General features: G+C 29.7%; 1 protein-coding gene across 3 annotated transcripts in view; it reads right to left on the bottom strand.

Moving 5' to 3' along the window:
• Window positions 1-20180, bottom strand: part of LOC126838408 (potassium voltage-gated channel subfamily H member 8) — a 127511-nt gene that overhangs the window by 13528 nt on the left and 93803 nt on the right. For all 3 annotated transcript variants that reach the window (XM_050572801.1, XM_050572803.1, XM_050572802.1), the window contains exons 6-8: window positions 18776-19004; window positions 8202-8365; window positions 4900-5113 (exon numbers count right to left, since the gene is read on the bottom strand). In XM_050572801.1, coding sequence (XP_050428758.1) covers window positions 4900-5113; window positions 8202-8365; window positions 18776-19004 — 607 coding nt within the window. The remainder of the gene's footprint in view (window positions 1-4899; window positions 5114-8201; window positions 8366-18775; window positions 19005-20180) is intronic.

Below are 20180 nucleotides of genomic sequence, written 5' to 3'. Positions count from 1 at the left end.
CATTGTACCGCTTCGCTGTAATTTGCAAGTAATGTGAGCCCATTGGTTAAATTTAAACAACCAACGCGGAAATTTCCAAATATTTATATAAGGACAACACGAGAGAAGAAACACGTGCACGCATATTTAGTACACCATACATGTATAGCTCGGTGGGCTCAATAATTAATAACGTTAATCTATGTAACATACCGTAATTGGTATAGAGTAGACGTATTTTTTTTTTTTTTTAATTTTGAAAACGAAAGCTCTTGTTTGTTAAGTGGTTTTGTCCATGAACATTTTTATCGCAGGAAACCACACTAATGTACCAAATTTTCATCTCAAGATTTTGGTGTTCCCCGATAATATAGGAAAACATTTTATTTGTTTAAACAATAACTTTAACGTTCGTCATATCTCTTTTGCGGTTAAGGGACCTCGCGACTGTGATAAAATCGACCTTAAATAGACCCTTGGCATTTCCGCCATCCTGTGTTCGCATGAAATCCAATTTCCATTCTTAAAAAAATTTCAAATTCCTCATCATCTTTTCTGTGGTTTGCAGTATCAGCTTTAAGCTGTTAATATTTTATAATAAGTTTAAACGATTTTTTTTACAAAAACTGTTTTATAATAAAAACAAATAAGTAGTTGTGGATATTAATTAAATGTTTCAATGACAGCCCGACTGGTTTTAATTGAAATGTGGACCCAAAGGTTTTCGATTGAAATGTATAGCGAATAATTACATTGGACTGCAATGCATGCCAGTATACGAGGTGTTGGAGATGTCAAGTGATGAGTCATATTATATTTGTTGAGTGTCACTTAATCGATATATCACACAATATTTTAATATTCGACTCTTGCCTCTTTTTCCTATACTTCTTATTTCGAATGTGACTTTGTTTATTTTGTTTCAATACGGTTTTATTCGTAGAGCATGTAATTGTTTTATAGTTATAATTTATTCCTATAAATTTGTATTATAAATTTAAGAAATTGAAGGTGTCCAGTGATTCATTCATTATAGACTTGTAGTGTATCTCGTACCACCTAACCGGAATCTGAATAACTTATAATTTGTAATAGGATATTTGTATATTTTGTCGTTATTCTTTAACGAAACTGCAATATTAATGAGTTACAGTGTTTATAGATTGAAATATTAATCATTATTATATTATCCATATAAAAATATTAATTTGATAATTTTAAAACTAATCCATGTCTTCAGTTTTTTTGTTGACGTTTCGGTCCATCATTAGAGCAATAGGTTATGTCAATTCTGTAGTGACAGTGGAACAAGGACTATCGCTCTGAAGATTCTGACTCGGCAATGCGTGCAAAATGTTAGAAAAAAACTGAAGACATGGCTACACCCGAAAAATGTCAATCTAATTCTACCTTATGCTATTTGTTTGCACAAATGTATATATACATTTAATGTATTAATTTTACAACGCAAACACGCATTAAGAGTAATTTTGGTTAAAATAAAAATTCTACAAAAATTAATAAAGGCCCAACTTGTACTACTTTATTTACATTTTTGGTACGACATTAGGAAGAAATATAGTTTTTACATAGGCGTGTCACAAAAATACATGGGACCTTTTCAAAATCAATAGATACACAATTTCGACTTCTTATACAAATACTACAATACTAGATTTTAATAACGGTTTCATGGAAATAATTTTACTTAAGTACAAATATTGAATGATGGACTTTTTAGAACCAATTCAAAAATAGTTTTTTTTCTAAATATTAGTACAGAGTTTGTGTATGCTATGATACCATTCCAAGAAATTCGTCACGAATGTCAATACAAATTCGAAACAACGGAGACTATTAAAATATTAAAAAATTAAGGAAAATCAGCTGACAAGGATTGTTATCATGATAATTATAAGACTAGATATTATTAATAAGGAGAGCGAATGAAAATATTGTAAAATAAGGAATAATACGAATAGTTATGGAATAAGGAAGACAAGATGATAAGACAAGAATAATTATCGATAAGAAGTCTAATATTTAAGGCTAGGCTTTATTTGGATAATGCTAACTATAGCAAATTCAATAAAGTTATTCCTGGCATGTACAGTTGATGTGCTTATGGTAATTCTTATCAGTTATGTTTAAAAATTATGTATAGCTTAACAACTCTAAAATTAAATATTATATTTAACTTAAAAAACGTCTCTAAGTAGTGCAATATTCAAAATATATTTGTTGGGCAATTTCTTGGAAATATCGACAACCCGGTTGGATTTCGTTCAATAGAAAAACAAACTTCTTTAAGGTACTTAAACTTAATACTTGTTTGAAATAAAAAACGATCGTATCCATTAAAAGTTTTCTCGATTTCCGAGAACCGTATTCTAAGGCAAAATAACTACTTTGATTTTTTATTTTACAATGCTCGTTGTCTATAAATTGAGCCGGCACACTTAAGTACAAGTGATTTCACACGCGCATCAAGTATACAGACTTAATACCATCTTAACTTTGATAAATGTATTTATCTATTGAATACCAGTTAGGATGAACAAACACTATTTGAGACTCAAAAATATACCTAACTGGTATTTAAAACAAAACATAATCGCCTTTTTCGTGTGCATAATAAAATATATACAATTTATATGTAATTTAATCAGTTGCTTAAAGTACAATATGTATTTGATTGGTCGAGGTCATCCTTTATAGGAAAACACACCCTTGTGTATCATACACAATTTCAATGCTAATGCTACTGGAAACGTATAACGAATAGAATGTTTTATGCTGAATATTATTACGGTAGAAAATCAAACTGACTTTATAAATAAACTGATCGTTTATAACAAGTATAAGTATATGCGAAACACGCCATCGAATTGATTCTGACTCGATAATTGAATACGGATACAATTGAAGATATGCTGCAATCCGTGTTACTGTCGATAAACGATCAAGCGTGTAAAGCACACAACCTTGTTTATGCAAATCTTCAAAATAGACGGTGAAACCTTTATGCAATTTTCTGTTCTCGATTCTTCGCACTCTATATCATATTCCTGTGCTTTAGATTTGCATTGGTTGCTTTAGGCGTTAAAATATAACACTGTCGTTGACGGTTAAACGCGTTTGCATTCATTTTTCACCACCCAGTTATGAATTCAAAAATGTAAAACAGAAAATATCGTTTTAATATTTCACTTCACAAGCAAAATATAAATTATACGGCTGTTACGGTGAAATCCCATTTTAATAATATTAAGTAAACGTTTAAATGTTACCCGTATTATTTCTGCTAATATTTTGCGGTTTGTGAAAAAAAGTATTATATTTTTTATCGTTGATAATTTTATACCTCATTACTCAGATTTTTTTGCTTTTGTAATAAAAGATATTTTTAGAAAGTCTCACGTATTTGCGTTTTATATTAATATTATATTTGTGCACCATACTGGTTGTTCCGTTTGGACTTAATCAACACATTAATTTAATTAGTAGTACGAAAAAAAATACCCACTTGAAATAATAAAAATAATTATGCATAATTTCAACACATTTTACTTCACTTATCAAAATAATAATATGACGTGTTACGTCTTATACTTTTTTACTAGACAATTTTTCAGTACAAGTAAGACGTGTAATCCAGCTTAAATTATAATAAGGTACTATTTTCTAATAGAAATATTGTTGAGCTAAAATTTAAACATGAACTTTCAAAATGTATTATACAAACATAAAAAAAAACATACCTATTTAGAAATATTAATATTTTCTAAGCGTGTTTTTTCTGAGATTTTTGAGAATATAGTATAAATCTAATATTTATTAAAATCGTTGAAATTAATTCACGTATACACCATAATATACTGGGTGATTGGTTAACTATGGACCAGTCAATAACCTTAAAGATATTAGACTTTTTTAAATTATTTTTTTTTTTATAATTTTATAGTTATTAGTTGGCACAAATTTAATATATTTTTTTAAATTATAACTCCGTCCGTTATATGTTAAAATCTTATAAACTTGAGTTTTATCAATAGTAACGTATATATTTGATTAACTTTTTGAATTAAGAATAATTTGCTGAATATTTTGACTGGTCGATAACCAGTTTTAAATAATTAGCTTCAAAGTTGTTAAAGTTTAAAATTTAGGACGGGAGGAAAGGTTGAGAGCAGACATGTTTTTATCTGCGCGCATTACTCAACTGCCCTTCCCTTCCCGTCATAACTTTTAAAATTGAATAACTTGAAAACTAATTATCCAAAACTGGTTTAGTTCAGCAAATTTTTCTCAATTTAAAAAGTTAATAAAATATATACGTTACTATTTGAAATTCTTAAGTTCATACGGTTTTAACATACAAGGGATAGGGTTATATTTTTCAAAAATATATTAAATATTTCCGAACTATAAAATTATAAAAAAAAAGGCTAATATCTTTTAAGTTATTGACTGGTTCATAGTTAATCACCAGTATACAATAATACCTCTTTTTTTTTTATTTAAAAGATTTAGAAAATTTTAAGTCTTAATATTTCATTTTCTGTAAATATATTGATGTATTATTAGCAAATATTCTTAAAATATTTTAGGAGTATATAATTGCTGTATGGGTAAATTTTAAATGTCCAATATGTTTAATTCAGTACACATGTGACACATTTGAAATTATAATATGTTACTCATATTTAGATGTTTTGATATATGAACACTATTTTGACATAACAAAATAAATTATTATTTTTAAAGAATATTAAAAATACATTTATTGCGATTTAAACTTAAATCAGAACAGAGTTTTTTCAGCACAATATAAACAGTAGTGCGATTATTAAAAAAAAACTTTTAAAAATTTAAGCGTGCATTATTATTTTTCATTATTTATATTGTTTTTGTTATTACCTAGGTCCCAGTTGTCGCCGTACCGTTTTCGCTCGCTTTCGGCTATGACATACCAGATGCAGGCAAACCAGTGTGCGACCAACGTGAACAAAAGCATCAACAGCGTAAGGATCATAGCGCCATATTGGGAATATCTGTCGATCTTCTGCAGAAGTCTCGCTAACCTAAGTAGTCTGGTTAACTTTAATAGGTGAACTTGACCAGAACCGGCCTCCTGAAATAAAAAAATAAAAAAATCATAAAAGTCCACCGTTAAGTATTTAGCCAATATGGATTCTTAAAAAAAATATTTATAATAATTCCTACCTATCATAACTTAGCTGCATTTGGGTATAATACTGTTTAAATAAAAAATATAATAAAGTGATATATATTTTTTTTACATCTTGATAGAGCGTATGTGTATTTTATTTATTTGTTTTGGCGCCCACTTTCGTTGTTTTATACATTTTATAAAAACTTTGTTTATTATACTCTGCTGCTGTATACACACGGATTAAAATCTATATTTTTTTATCTATATTGACATAACATGTCATATTCTTTGTGAAAAATGATTCAAAAATTGGTTTTGCCGTGCACTTTATCTTATGGAGTTAAATGGTTTGAAATCGCTGTTGGCTTATTTCCAGGAAATAAATTGAATTTTTCTTATACATGGATATAAAAATAATAAGAATAATAAAATAAATCGGATACTATCGCAGAGTGTGCTATACTGTGTTACGTTATAGTTAGAATAGACCTATTTAAAATTACATTTTTTATATTGTTTAACACTACTATAAAAATATTAAATACTACATTGTTAAAAATATAATTGATATTTTTCGAATCCGATTTAAAAATCTGTTATCAAAATAGGTAAACTTGCACAAGTTAGTGTTTATGTAAACAGTATGTATTTTAATGCTGATTATTATACTTCTCTGCCAACAAGTTTTATCAAATTACTTTATGATTTCTCTAGAGTTTCAGTGAACTTTAAGTCTGCAGTAATTCTCAACCAGTAAACTATCATACAAACTTTGATGAGCAAACGTCGTATGCCTTAATTGGAAACTAAGCTTAACAACCATTTGTCATTTAATTAAGTATGGTTAAATTGTGTACTAATCTACATAGTATACATTGTTATTTTATCTATTAATAATTATTTGATACTAAAGAAATAACAATTAAAGTAGGCTTTAAAAAAAAAATACTTCTTATATTGATTATCTATGTAATAGAAGAGATAATATAGGTACTGTGAGTTGAGGAAATGAGGAAATGAGACTAAGAGAAACAGAACGGTTGTATCTACCTCATGTCCTCGTCATCGAAATAATCGGGGCAAGTGTAGTTCGCAAATCCAAAATGAGAGGCTATTATAAAAGGAATGAAATAGTATCGATTTACTAGACCAGTTTGGTGGATTGTAAAACGTTAAAAAATAAAACATAAAATACGAGCCGAAAATAAAGTTTACAAAATATTTTATAGTTTATAATATGCTTAATATTGTCACAACTGTTTAAATGTGATATTTAAAAACGGCAAAAAAAAAATCGCTCAGAATCGTTTACACTTCCAGTCGGACGTCAGAGATTATTTAATATTTTTCAAAATTGTTGTTCACCATACCAATGTAATTTGTATGGCACAAATACACATTCAATTCCCTTTGGATAATAACGATAATATTATACATGTAGAGCAGGTACGCGCCGAGCACATAAATTTCAAATTATAATACTAACAAACGGCCTTTACATTTTTCATTTATGAAATTATTTAAAAACCGCCACCGCGTTGTTCAAACCGCATTGAACTTGACTGAAAACTGAGATAAATTTGGTAGCGCTAGGACTTATGGGGATTTTTTGTTTTATCAAAAAAGTGGTATTGAAAATGTTACTTACACCATAAAAACTTATTTTTTCAATTTACTCAATCAAAAAACAACTTTTATCCTTGGGTTTTCAGTCATTTCGATACTGAAATATAAATGAAGGGTTGCGGGGAAAAAAGATCAATGTCAATTTTTTTTGAAATTGAGATTTTGGTATCAAATTATTTGATTTGTATTGATGTATTGTATCTTTTATGCGCTCGAACCAGGGAAAAAAATAGATTAGTCGAGAGTAACGACTGTCTGAAGTTTAGGCATACGGGCAAAATGTATTACGTTTTGAAATTAAAAACATGATTTTCTCAGAATGTTAAAAAATCGACATTGATCTTTTTTCCTCGCAGCCTTTCAAATGTTTGTGCTAATATTTCTCAAAAATCACTTTTTTTTTCAGAAAGCACATTTTGACTTAAGTTATATCACCTATGTGTGCTTTTCAATTTGATAGTTAACGTTTACACTTTTTTACAATGAAGTTATGGCGAATTATAATATTTTATGAGTACTATGAATTTCAATAATTTTTCAGCAACTAATAACAAGTTCAGTTGAGCGTTATTGGTTATAAATTATAACACTCAATTCAATAATAAACTAATAATTATTATTTTCTTTTGAAAAATTAAAATTTCCTAATGTTACTAGGACTGATAAACAGAGGAACAAATTGATTTCTTAGAGGAATTATGGTCTAAAAATTATTTTTTTTTTTATATAAAGAACGGAGGGGGTCTGGAATGAGTTCTATTATTGTAAAATATAATCGATCGAGTAACTTAACGGGGACTTTTCAAGAAAGAACCTTCCCGACATTGAACCGTGTCGCCGGTTGTTTGCTAATCCGTCAGATGGGCGAGTCGGTCGACAATAAAGAGCTGTCGGCTTCGGATTGATTGTTCAATGTTCTTTTGATCACATACGGCCACCAAATAAACTTTTCTCTCTCCATTTGCCCCCAACAAACGATTAGGGCGACACACGGGCAGAAAGTTTCTCGCTCACCTATCTCGTGTCCCGGCTGGGCTACACGGTTGAAATTCTCACGTGTTTGGAAATAAATTGACTGTGAACCGCCACCGCCCGCAGATAGAGTTAAAGGCGAATACCGGATACCGGAAAAAATACGGCCCGGCCAAAAGTTGACAAAGACCGTAAATTTTTCCACCCGCTTTCCGAGTAGGTCTCTCTGCCTTAGCTTTTATATACTCACGCTAAACGGTTCGCCCGCATTCGATATATTACTTTCCACCTTCCGCACCGCCTGCTGCTATTACCGCCACATCTACGCCGAGCATCAGCGCGCACCGACCCCCTTCGCCACCTACTAACCCTGGCGAAGCCGAAAGCAGTCTATATATATATATATATATATGTGTGTGTGTGTACATAATACATATTATACACTTACATTTCCACTGTAAACGTCGGACGCGTACAACAGGTCGAACGGCAGTGCAGCAAATAAATCCACCACGAACCAACTCTTCAAGTAATTGAAAGCGATTGATTTCGAATCGGAAACCACTTCACCCTTTTTGTTTACGAACGTCGTCCGGAAGTTGAACAGGATATCTGGAGGAAAAAAAACAAACAACCTAATCAAACGTACACCATAAACCTTAATGCCACCATACGACGACAATCGTAATTGGTGTTGTACATCAAAACCTGTTGGGGGGGCGTTGGGTATGTACCGTTAATGAAAAAATTCATTAAACCACACTGCGGTTCCATCAAAAACGCGATATTTCAAAAAACACTTTTGTATCAAAGTTATATGATAACGTATAAAAAGTTATATAAATCCAATAAAAGCACAACATTAATATGTTATACTTTCGAAAAGATTGTTGTGCTGTTATAAGCAAATCCATAACTTTAAACAATTCAAACGCGGAAGATAACATATGCGAATATGTTATCTTCCGCGTTTGAATTGTTTAAAATCAAATGAAACTTATCAAAAACATTTTTAAAGTCGTCATCAAAACTTTTTTTATTCGACGATATTAAACTGACATAATAATCCAAGTGTAAATCTTTTCGCCAAGATAAATTACCAAATGCTTACTTTTTTTTTAACTTATCGTCGGTTTTCAGTGTTTTCTAACACATTTAATTTACCAATGGTTAACTTAATTTCTAAGTTCTAACATTTGTTTGATGACTCGATGATTTTGAACAATGGTAAAATTGAGTAACAAAAAAATACTGCAATATAAGAGTACAAAGTAATACTTCCTAGAGAAGAAAATAATTACTATTGTTTGATCAACGTTAATTCATACATTTATTTTTTGCTGTTCTTACTTCTTACCGTGTTAATTTCTACACATTGCAACTCACAAATTATACTAATTTTTACATTTTTATTATGTTTCTGGTTAGGTTTTTCACTGTCCGGCCAATTAGTAATTAGTTAATAAAAATACATTTTAATGAATTTGAAAAAAGAGAGCAGAGTTTGATAATTTACTATCACCGATCATAATAACTACAATAAATATACAACGTTTTCTCTCTATTTGTATGTTTGATAAGTATTATAAACTAAAATTTATTAAGTGCCATACTTAATAAATAATGTTACAGATAAAAACATAACGGGTCAAATAAAATTATATAGAAAATATCATATTTTTCCGGAGATAGTAATTTAATATTTATAATGAAGAGTGGATACTAATTTTGTAAAATGAAACTTTTTATACTTTGAATACATTGTTAAAGCCCACATGTATACCTTCCAATAACTTCCAGGGGAGAAATTTTATGTTATATTTTACGATACTATCAAGTGAAAGAACTGACGGAAAAACCCCTACAGGCAAAACTTTTTTCATTTTTGTTTTCTCTGATGACGTTTCTTAGGTCAGTATAAAATTATTATGTAATCTATATAACGCACGGTTATTGTATACTTTATGTGCAAATAAACGAATAAACGAATATCCGAATGTCAATTATATACTGTGAAGCAATAGTACTAAATAAAACTTACCGTGGAAAGTCAAACTTTAATACTCTGAGGTACTTCAAAAGTACAAACTATTACCATATATTTTTGATAATATATAAATTGTTGTGTTGGAAACGCATTTGTCTAGGATAAGGTATAGAAAAAAAAGCAATATATAATATGAATAAATATTTTTTATATTTTGATGAAAAATGATATTAATTAAGGTACTAAAAAAAATAAAACTGTACAACCAAATGTTATACAATTTTAGAAACATGAACCGAAATTTGTGTTTTTTCAACATTAAGTTGAAACATAAACATACAAATATTTGCTAAAACATTTTTTAAAAATAATTCTCTAAAAATTAAAAATCATCAAAGTCTATACGTCGAACCCGACCTTTGGCAAGCGTTTTATGTTATACACAGTTTGAAATTGTAATATTTTAATAAATGATTTTAATTTAGATTGTCGTTTACACACATTTTGAAGTAATTTAAAAAACAAATTGATATGCCTATATTTAATTAATAACTATAGACACATTATGTAATACAGTATTCATTGGACTATGTCATAGAAATAGTATTTTCAATTTTTGCAGTAAATGAAAACATATGTTTCACTTAAAACCATGACATTACATCATTCTATTTCAATCCAGTGCTAATCGGCTTAAATAATTAACGAGACTTCAAATAATGTCATATACCAAATTATGCCTTTTCTTGCGATAATATCATTATATAATAACCATGTTATTACTTCAAAAAGGGTAAAATTAATTTGTAAAATACATGTCACAGAGTGATCATACTTATTGCGTTCTAAATGAACATAACATTTACTTTGTACGTTAATTATTATTATTAATAATTTATTGATTATGCAATCTGGGGTAATTAAAATTTTAATTTTTTTTTATTAATTTCATGTTTATAATGTAAATGTATACATGTATAAAGCTAAAATCTATATAAAATTGACATCTTGAAATAGTTTAAAGAAGTCGTTTACTAGATTTATATTATTTATAACTAACAACAACAATAACAAACATCAACATTAATATCTAACAAAATATTATATATTTATTCATGTAACAAACTAACAGAATTCAAAAAATGAACGGCAGGAATTCCACATAGAGTTTCAGGTTTAAAGATGTTTTTTTTATTAAAATCATAAATCATCAGCTTAAATTCAGCGTTTCATCTATTATATATGTGTTTATAAATTTACACACGTCACACATAAAAAATGTTGTTTTTCAAATAGCGAATCTATCTCTTTTAAAATTTCAAAAAGCAACTTTTAGCAATCAAACAACTAATTTTATTAATTATTAAAAAAATACAGCCAATACTATTACAATTGTTTTTTACCAAAAGCAAATATCAAACTAATAAACTCATGATCATACATAACATGTTATTTGAAGCCTAACCTAACCCACATGAATTATTTTCAAAGCATCAAACAAGTATTAAACTTAAAATATATTTTTCACCGAATTTTAATAATCCATTTTGAAGTTTTTACGTAACGCTGTGTAGGAGTTTTATCGCATATAGCTTCGTTCACGATACAAACAAATGTTTACAACACCAACACAACTCATTCATTAATTGCGGATTTCATTCCACGCATCAAATAAAATTAACCAAAATCGGTTAATAAACAGTAGATCTATCAAAGAACGACCACTAATATAATAACAAAATATGTATGATGGAATACTTTTCGACGTGTATCGCTTACTCGGCACTTTCGTTTCAAATTTCATGTAGTTTTTCTTTAGATATCATAATACTGTTACATACATAGATACAGTTCCTTTAGACGTATCTACAATATAGGCATAGTAGAAGGTCTGCTTGTACCGCATCTTTTACACCGCCACTTTGCAGAGTGTGTATTAAATACAATATTATATTACTTGCCGATACACCTTATTTGGAAAATTATACAAAACATATTCGACTCGGCACTCGAGACGAAAATATGGAATAATCGTTGACACCCGACTTCGATTGGTGACACGTTTGCACGCCGCTCGTGCTTTTCAAGACGGCCAATTTAAAACGCGGTTCGTTAGTATTTTGTTAGAACAGCATATCGCATTATTCAAATGTAAGTGCAATGATACGGCGAATAAGAGAGAGAGAGAGAAGAATTTGATAAATCGCAGTGAGAAAAAACCGTATCCGTTGAATATTATGTCAATCTAACACAGCTTAGCCATTGAAAACGTCAACGGTCGGCGAGAATGTTTTTTTATTGATGCTATAAAAAATGAATTAAGGCAGGCCGGATGGAAAAAAGAATGACACGATGATGATATGTTGATGTACTTGACGGTAAATGGCTTTCGTGTTACGCCTGACTTTTATTGCTGTTCCTTTTGCCGGCAAAACAGCATAGCCGTCTTTTTCAACAGTTGTGTAGTATAATATAATGATTAATGACCGCTGAACGCACATGGTTATTTAACTGCTAGTCAAAAAGAATATTTAACCAAATATTCTTCAGTTTTCATGTTGTCGCTTAAAAATCCATCTTATATTTTTTTATATGAAATGTTTTTTATCCGAATTTACCGTCCAAAATTAGGCGTTTAAGTTTATTTTCACGTTTGTTAGATTTTCAGATTAGATGCATATCACATGAGGTGTTGGTTTTACAATTACGAGTTTTTTATGACACTTTGAGAGATATTTATAGAAACTTTGGAAAACTAACAGTTTGAATTGACTACCAGCGATCAATTCTTTTGAAGATCCAAAATATTGCAGTTGCTTACTCATTTTGATTATCACAAACTATGCAAAAAAACCTCAAAAAAGTCCGTTATGACCTTATCTACTAATGATGTACAACTTAGTAAATGGTGGTCGCGCAAAGCATAGATAATGAGATAAAATAATTAAGAACTCATTAAAAATGAATAAAACATTTTTTATTTGCATCCAGTTTATAAAAACTACACATAATATGTGTTATATCTGTACACTTTAACATATAAATATATTTGGTATGACAGTCTGTAATTTAACTAAGTATTTAAGACTATTTTAAGAGTATTTTAACTAGGTATTTAAGACGAAAAATTATCACTTTCAAGAAAATATATTAGTTTTTAAATAGTTACGGTACTCTGTTGTAATAGTTTGTAACGAAAATATGAAAATTGCAATCAACAATTTTTACAATTTTTTAGAACAGAAAAATGTAGTAAGGTTTTTTTACATATTCCTTTGTCGATTATTTGTGTAGGTATTCACGATCACAGAAACCACATACAACAGGAGCATTTACGCCAAATATACCAGATATATTTAAGTTACTTGTATATATATATATAAATATAAAATACTTTTTTTTTCAAACTGTTTATCTGTGCAACCCTAACAATAATCGTTTTAACGAATTGTTTTTTTTAAAAAAATAATGGTTATTCAATAAACACAAGTTAAAAACTGGGCCCACGCGAGCAACAGGAAAAAATACTGATAAAACATAATTTATTAAGGTCGGGATGTCACCTTTAGGCCGTGTATTATTGTTACTACTACCTTTTGCAATGGGTTTTTTTTTAAATTTACTGCTTTTTGTACATGCAAATACATATTTATTTTTAGCAGTACATTTTTATCATAAAGAATTAGATATCAGCTACTTTACTTTAATTGGATTGTAGGTTAACAAATCGCACAACACATTAGGCCAGTGGAAACTAAAAATTCTAAAATAATTAACATTGTGTGACAATATATAATGGGAACTAAGTAATTTTGTTAAAGAGTAAACACGTTTGCCAATAAATAAAATTACACGTATTATAACATTATTCATATGACTAGCAGTAAATTATTATTGTTATTGGCTTCAGGCCAACAAGCATGATATTTTATGATCAAAATTTTAGTATCAAAAAAAAAAAGTATTTAACTAACTGTAATAAAATATTTATGCAAGCATAAACAAAGGTAAACATTTTTATTCGTTTTTACGATAAAACATAATTTTACAAAATATACACTTTATAACAAAATATGATTCCAAACTATGCTGGAAAGTTTAAGTAAACGTGAATTTGCAAACAAACGATAACTAACTTCACGGTAAAGGATAAACTTACATACGAGTGAATAATAAGGAAAACATTCTGATTTTACTTAATTAGTATAATTATTCATCGGTTTACCGGATAAAGTTTTATGCTAAACATTACATAGCATTTCAACACTTCACAACTATTAATCTAATTAATCATATTTGTTTGAAAAACGTTTTATAGTTTATTATTTTGGAATTGTTGTTTTAAATACCTAGTATAGAACAATTTTGCCGGTATATGGCAATTTAATGAAAAATCCAAAGTCATGAACAACTACATTCAATTTATACACATTTATAACATAACTTAAAATTTCCCATTCAAAGTTTTTTGTCGAAGTCTTTTTTTCATTTCATTTGGTTTTTGCTGAACATTTTTAAAACCAACAAAACATTCACAGCCGAATGTCATATTTATATATTATGTTCGTTTAACTTTATTAAAATTTCGAAAGCCAATTTAAAGTTTTTACATTTTTATTTCGCCTAAAATCAAACTACCTTTTTTAATATAAACTTTCTTTTTAATAAAACGGCTTAAAAGTTCTATTATATTTAAATCCATCATATATATTATATCAATGGTAAGCTTACTCCAAAACGAATATCACGCAATTTTAATTTATCAAAATACTATCTTATTCGAAACAATTTGTGTAATACGATAACTAACGAAATTATAAATAATAAACAATTACTTTTAACGCATTGAATTTGTATGACATAACAAAACTAAAAATATTATGACGAGTTATTTTTAAATAAGGGCTTTCAAGCATGAGTTATTGTAGAAATAGCTTATCATCCCAATTTTGGTAATCACATTTCAGGGAAAACTATACACCGAGATAAATTTATCAAATATTTAAAATGATCTCTAATTAGTCAAGGTTATCTTGTCCTCCCTTTCATGAAACACGCGTCATATTCTATCACACAAATCGTGTTAAAAACCCATGTATTTTTTAATTATTATTTTATTACAATTTGTAGAATACTTAAAGTGATTCGGGTCGAATGGAATACCGTAACATGTACTAGTTGTTTGCACGCAATTAATTTACGTGCAAACAACTGGCCTATATTTGACATGTCTTGCGAACGGTTTTAAAACATGTCTACAGTAAATACTAGTCCACGTCAGAGGAGGCGATACAATGATTTATCGGCCGGCGCACTGAGTATGCAATTTAGGTGCGCTAGGACGCTGGGGGCCTGGGCCGCGGTGGCAACAGGCTAAAAAGGGACAATTAGCCGCAATCCAGAATAATGTGACGGATTGCTGGCAGCAAAACCGCAACAATGACGTATCGTTCGCATAAGTCACGGGTTGGCCACGTCTTCCCGTCTCTCCTTGTCGTATGCCACACACACACACACACGTTTAACGAAACACAACCAAGGCATATGTTTTTGGAAAAAATAAATCAGTTCAAAATTCTACGAGTTTCGAGATACTGCGTTTACGGCGAAATTAACACAACACCGCAAAGAAAATTACTTTCAAGCAAAATTGAATAACGCAATAAAAATTCATCCGTTTTAAAACACAAGTGTCAAAACTTTTTGTTTAAATATTTGAACTTTCGATACCATTCCCGCAGCAGTCAAAATGTATACTTTCCTAAACAAATCTAAGAAAACGTTTTATGTATGTGATTTTTTTTATATAGAGCTGGTAGAGAAACAACAGTGGTTTTAGAAAATAATATAAAATATGCAAACTGTGGAATGTTTAACAAATCAAGAAATAATCTCGTTGCTAATTGTTGATTCATTTATAAAAAAAAAAAATTGAAAATTGAAAATTAATCTCTTATAACCCACACTATGTAGTTGATTTATTTAGTTTAGTATACTGTGTTTACTGTTTATGTAATATAATATTTTAATGTGTGGATTTGCCATTTGTTAATTCTATTCGATCGTGTTTGGTTCCAGAAAAAATTTTATGACTTTTTATAAAAAAAAGTATTTAATATTATTTAGCAGTTATATTTTAATAATCCAAACATGAACAATATAAAATCTTTCTATCAAATAACATTATTTTTCCTTCAGTACAGCATATTTCTTAATGTATGTAATATGCATTGTACTGATACGACACGTGTCAAATTATACGTCATGTCCATATTACATGAACGATGGCTAATAATGTAATATTAAAATACGGATTTCAAATAAACATATTTTGAGTAATCACGCGCATCCTATAGCATAATAATGTAACGGCTTACATGACAGATAATATAAGTATAGTTAAAAGCAAACAAAATTACAGCCTTGAAGTGATAAGCAAACAAAGTTACAAGACAATTTGTAAAAAAATTATTATACAACTTCTAAAAATATAAATACAGTTTAAAACTAGAAAGATTAGAAGATAAGAAGACTATCACCAGTAATATTAATTCGAGTGTGAAAAATATCATGCAACATTATTGCATGAGGCTTAGCCCTGTTTATGGGAATGTTTAGACAGGTTGATTTTTGGCAGATTTCTAGAATTATATGAAGGAACACCTACGTTACATATATAAGGCTACGAAAAAAACTGTCACCGTTTAAACAGCGAAAAGTTTTAAAAATAAAAATAACATCTTAAATGTGCTTAGGCTCCAGAATTCCGATAGTAAATATCAGTTGTAATATGGAGAGTTTCATAATGATGATCAGTTATACAAGTATTTAACTAAAGTGAATATATTTCAAGAACAAAAGAAGAAGTACTAGAGTATAAAACCAAAGTAAATACTAAACATAATGAAAGTGGGTTTTACAAACAAAATAATAAATACCGTTTGTCCACAAAAAAGATAGAGATTGAAAAAAGGTTCTTTGATGTCTTTACTATATAAGTAAACCGGGCGTTTACAATAACGTTTGAAAAATGTGGGCAAAGTAAAGTATACTTTTTATTAGCTTGTATACCTCCTATTCTTTAAGTATATTTTTTAGCATTGAAACAATGAAAAATCTTCTCTATTTTGCAGTATTTAATAACTTTTTGTTGTGTTTAAGAATTATTTTTGAAAAAAATCAATATTATACATCAAATTGTTTTTCACTCATATTATAGTTGTATTGTTTAAATGTATTAATTGGTTAAAGAATGCTTGTATTTGTGTACTCGCTATGTTAAAAAAATAATTGTTTTGAAAGGTTTTATCATTATAATCTATTGAAAAGCACACGATCAAAGAAGATATGGTCTTTGTTGGAAGTTGACAGATTTCTAAAAAGCCTATACTTGAGTATATAATATTATATATTGTTATTCAACTAAAAAAATATGAGACATTATTGCAATAAACAATGTCATTCGTGTAAAATGTAATTATCTATAAAAAGTAGATTTATCATTATCAAACAATTTCTATAATACAAAAACGTTCAACTAATGTTAGTTTTAACAAACAGGAACCGTAATAGTTATAATAAATTAAATTATGTTTTTAGTATTGAAGCCACCATTACGTTGCACCTAATCTTTAATCGTTGGTGGTTACCTCTTTAGATAATGTTTTACACCCTCCTACAAAGATTGTTTGACTAATGATTTTTTTAAATTTTCATCAACCTTACATATCCACTTTACTCGTGTATGCGTAATGCGACTGTAAAACCGGCTTCTTACCAGAGGCCAACGTCATAATATTTTGATAGAGATACATGCAAATATAAGTATTATATTTTTGTGTACATTTTATGGATGACTTCACGACATCATAGCTAAAATACAATATTTAAAAAACGTTTTTTACAACTTTGATATTATTATTTGTGGTGATGGTGGAGGAGACATGTGTCCAAATTCTCACGCATCTACACAATCTCATTGTCAAACTTTTAGTCGTTTACAGTTCAACGTCTGTTTGATTTATAGAAAAAATATCATATTCTTCAACGCACACCGGGTCACAATCACCTGTGCGGTGTTTGACTTGTGTGCGTTTAAACTGGTCTGCGTGCCAAACTTGAAGGTAAAACGTTTACAGGCAATAATAAGTGCTGAACAACAGTGTTCTCCGAATAAGTGAACGGGAATTAGGTGCCAGAGTCTGTGAGAGGAAGTCGAAAACGCTGAAAGACCATTAGAGAAGTCCGGAACTACGATGGAGATTTATTCAGATGGTATTGTGATTGGCCACTTACCGGAACGCCTTTTATTAATCAATCATTCGTGACTGCGGGACGCTTTTAAATTCAAAGTCATACAACTCTTTGCGTAATATTAACTTTATCTACTTTACGAGTGGGTATAACAGTAATATTTTAATACTTCAAAATATTGTTGTTAACATAGCGCATCAAATTCCGCAAGATTGATTAAAGGCAACAGTTAGGCGGTAATATAAATGTTGGAGTAAAAAAAAAATACAACTGTAGGAGTTTAACATAATTGTAAAATAATTACACTTAAATAAAAAAATTATGTACACTTAAGTGTTCAAAGTTTTTTTAAAAGATAAAAAACTCATTAAATAATTGTAATTATTTTCCGACAAAGTTATTGCCGCCTTACGCGCTTACAATGAAACGTTTTGTAATTATTTTCCGACAACAATAACAGTTGTCGCCGGTTTGTAATGTAAAACTTTTTTTTTTTGTATTTTACATTATTCTCGTGTACAGTATTATTGAGGTTCGCAATCGTTCGGGAATGTCCGTTCACAAGAGTCCAGAGGCGATTGAACCCACCGACCTTAATCGTAACGTATGTATCCCAAATGGTAATTTTAAAGACAAATCGTTATTAGACTGTCTGCGAAAACGTGTTCAGTGTGCCTGCACGAGGGGGGCAAGTACAGACCGCCTCGTTTGGTTAAAAATAAACAACGACGGTTTTTTGACCGTTAAAATTCCATAGCAATGAACGAAATCGTATCGCTTACCGACAATGAAGAGCGACTCGACCACGACGTCGCTGACCATGGACGGTTTATCGGTGTTCACGAAACTGGCGTTGTAAGGTACCACGATGGCGACATAGAATGTGGCTATCAATATCAGCCAATCCCAGCACGTTTTGAAAACCCCGTAGTGCGATAATACCCACCGGGACTTTTTCAGGGCGGAAGTTTTGTATTCTGGCAGTGGAGCGGACGAGCCCTGCAACAGCGTCTGCAACAAAACAATGCTAGAAAATTATTTTTAATAATCGCAACTTTTTCAATTATGTTCGGATGGCGATTCCGGCACTGCGGTAGGTATTTATAAGACTGTGTGTGTGGGGTGCGCAAGTGACAAGATAACTGGCACAGAAGCGCGGGGACGGAAAGCCGTTTTCAAAAGATCTTAAGTTTATGTTATAAATCGCTCTACCCCCATTGTACGCCGTTTTTCGAAACAATAACGTGAGCTGAGAATTCACGAGTAAGGAAAACCAATTCTGCACCTCCATAAAGGTTTACACAAAGGTTTGGCACATCCCACCAATGTTAGCCCGCATCCTTCGCAAAGTGCTCAATACCTGGCCACAGTTTAAATTTAATTAGGTCCAAAACGAGGTAGCAAAATCATGTTTAAAATCATAGCTTATGCGTAATGTAGTTTTTTGCTATCAACACAATAATGACACTTCGATTAAGCCTTCTGAATAGATTAAACTCTTAATCGCATAAGACTGCACATTAAAGACTTATGCGTGTAAGTGAATTTTTTTTTTATCTGCTTGACCAATTGATTTTTAGTTTTAAAAAAAATGAAAAAATGACCCTTAAAACCAAAAAAAAAAACTTTTAGTAAAAAAGATAAGAAAATGTTGTTTTGTTTTCATATAAATGTACTACATGAAATATTTATACACATACATTTTTACTTTTAGCAGTATTTTATACGATTATGAACTTTGAACTATTCAATTGTCAAACAAATTCGTAATAAAAACAAAACAGTGTGTGTTTGATGAATACATAAATAATAATGGCCGTAATGTTTTTACTAAAACATTCCTTTCACAAAAAACGACGACTCTTTGCTGCGTAGAGCAAACACATTTTCATATGTATTTTTATTTTTGTTTATAATATGTATGTTATATAAATATTTTTCGAAAATAAAAATTGTATTGAGAGGTTCAATTGTATTTGTTTTTACAAATTTATATTGTTATTTTAAGTAATTTAATCAAATATCGGAGGTCTTAGTAGACTATAAAAGTACTTATTTTTTCAAACAATAAGTATTCAAATTCGATACCTGTACGAGATTCAATAATTTATCAATACCGCCAAAATGTCTATAACTCTAAATATAAAACGATATATTATATAAGGCACCTAGAACACAAGGGGTATA

This window comes from Adelges cooleyi, unplaced genomic scaffold (assembly GCF_023614345.1).
Source record: "Adelges cooleyi isolate 19-005CV unplaced genomic scaffold, UGA_ACOO_1.1 ACOO_flye_CR_arks_rails_tigmint_CR_PRNA_30, whole genome shotgun sequence".
NCBI lineage: Eukaryota > Metazoa > Arthropoda > Insecta > Hemiptera > Adelgidae > Adelges > Adelges cooleyi.
This window is presented reverse-complemented; position numbering and strand designations above follow the sequence as displayed.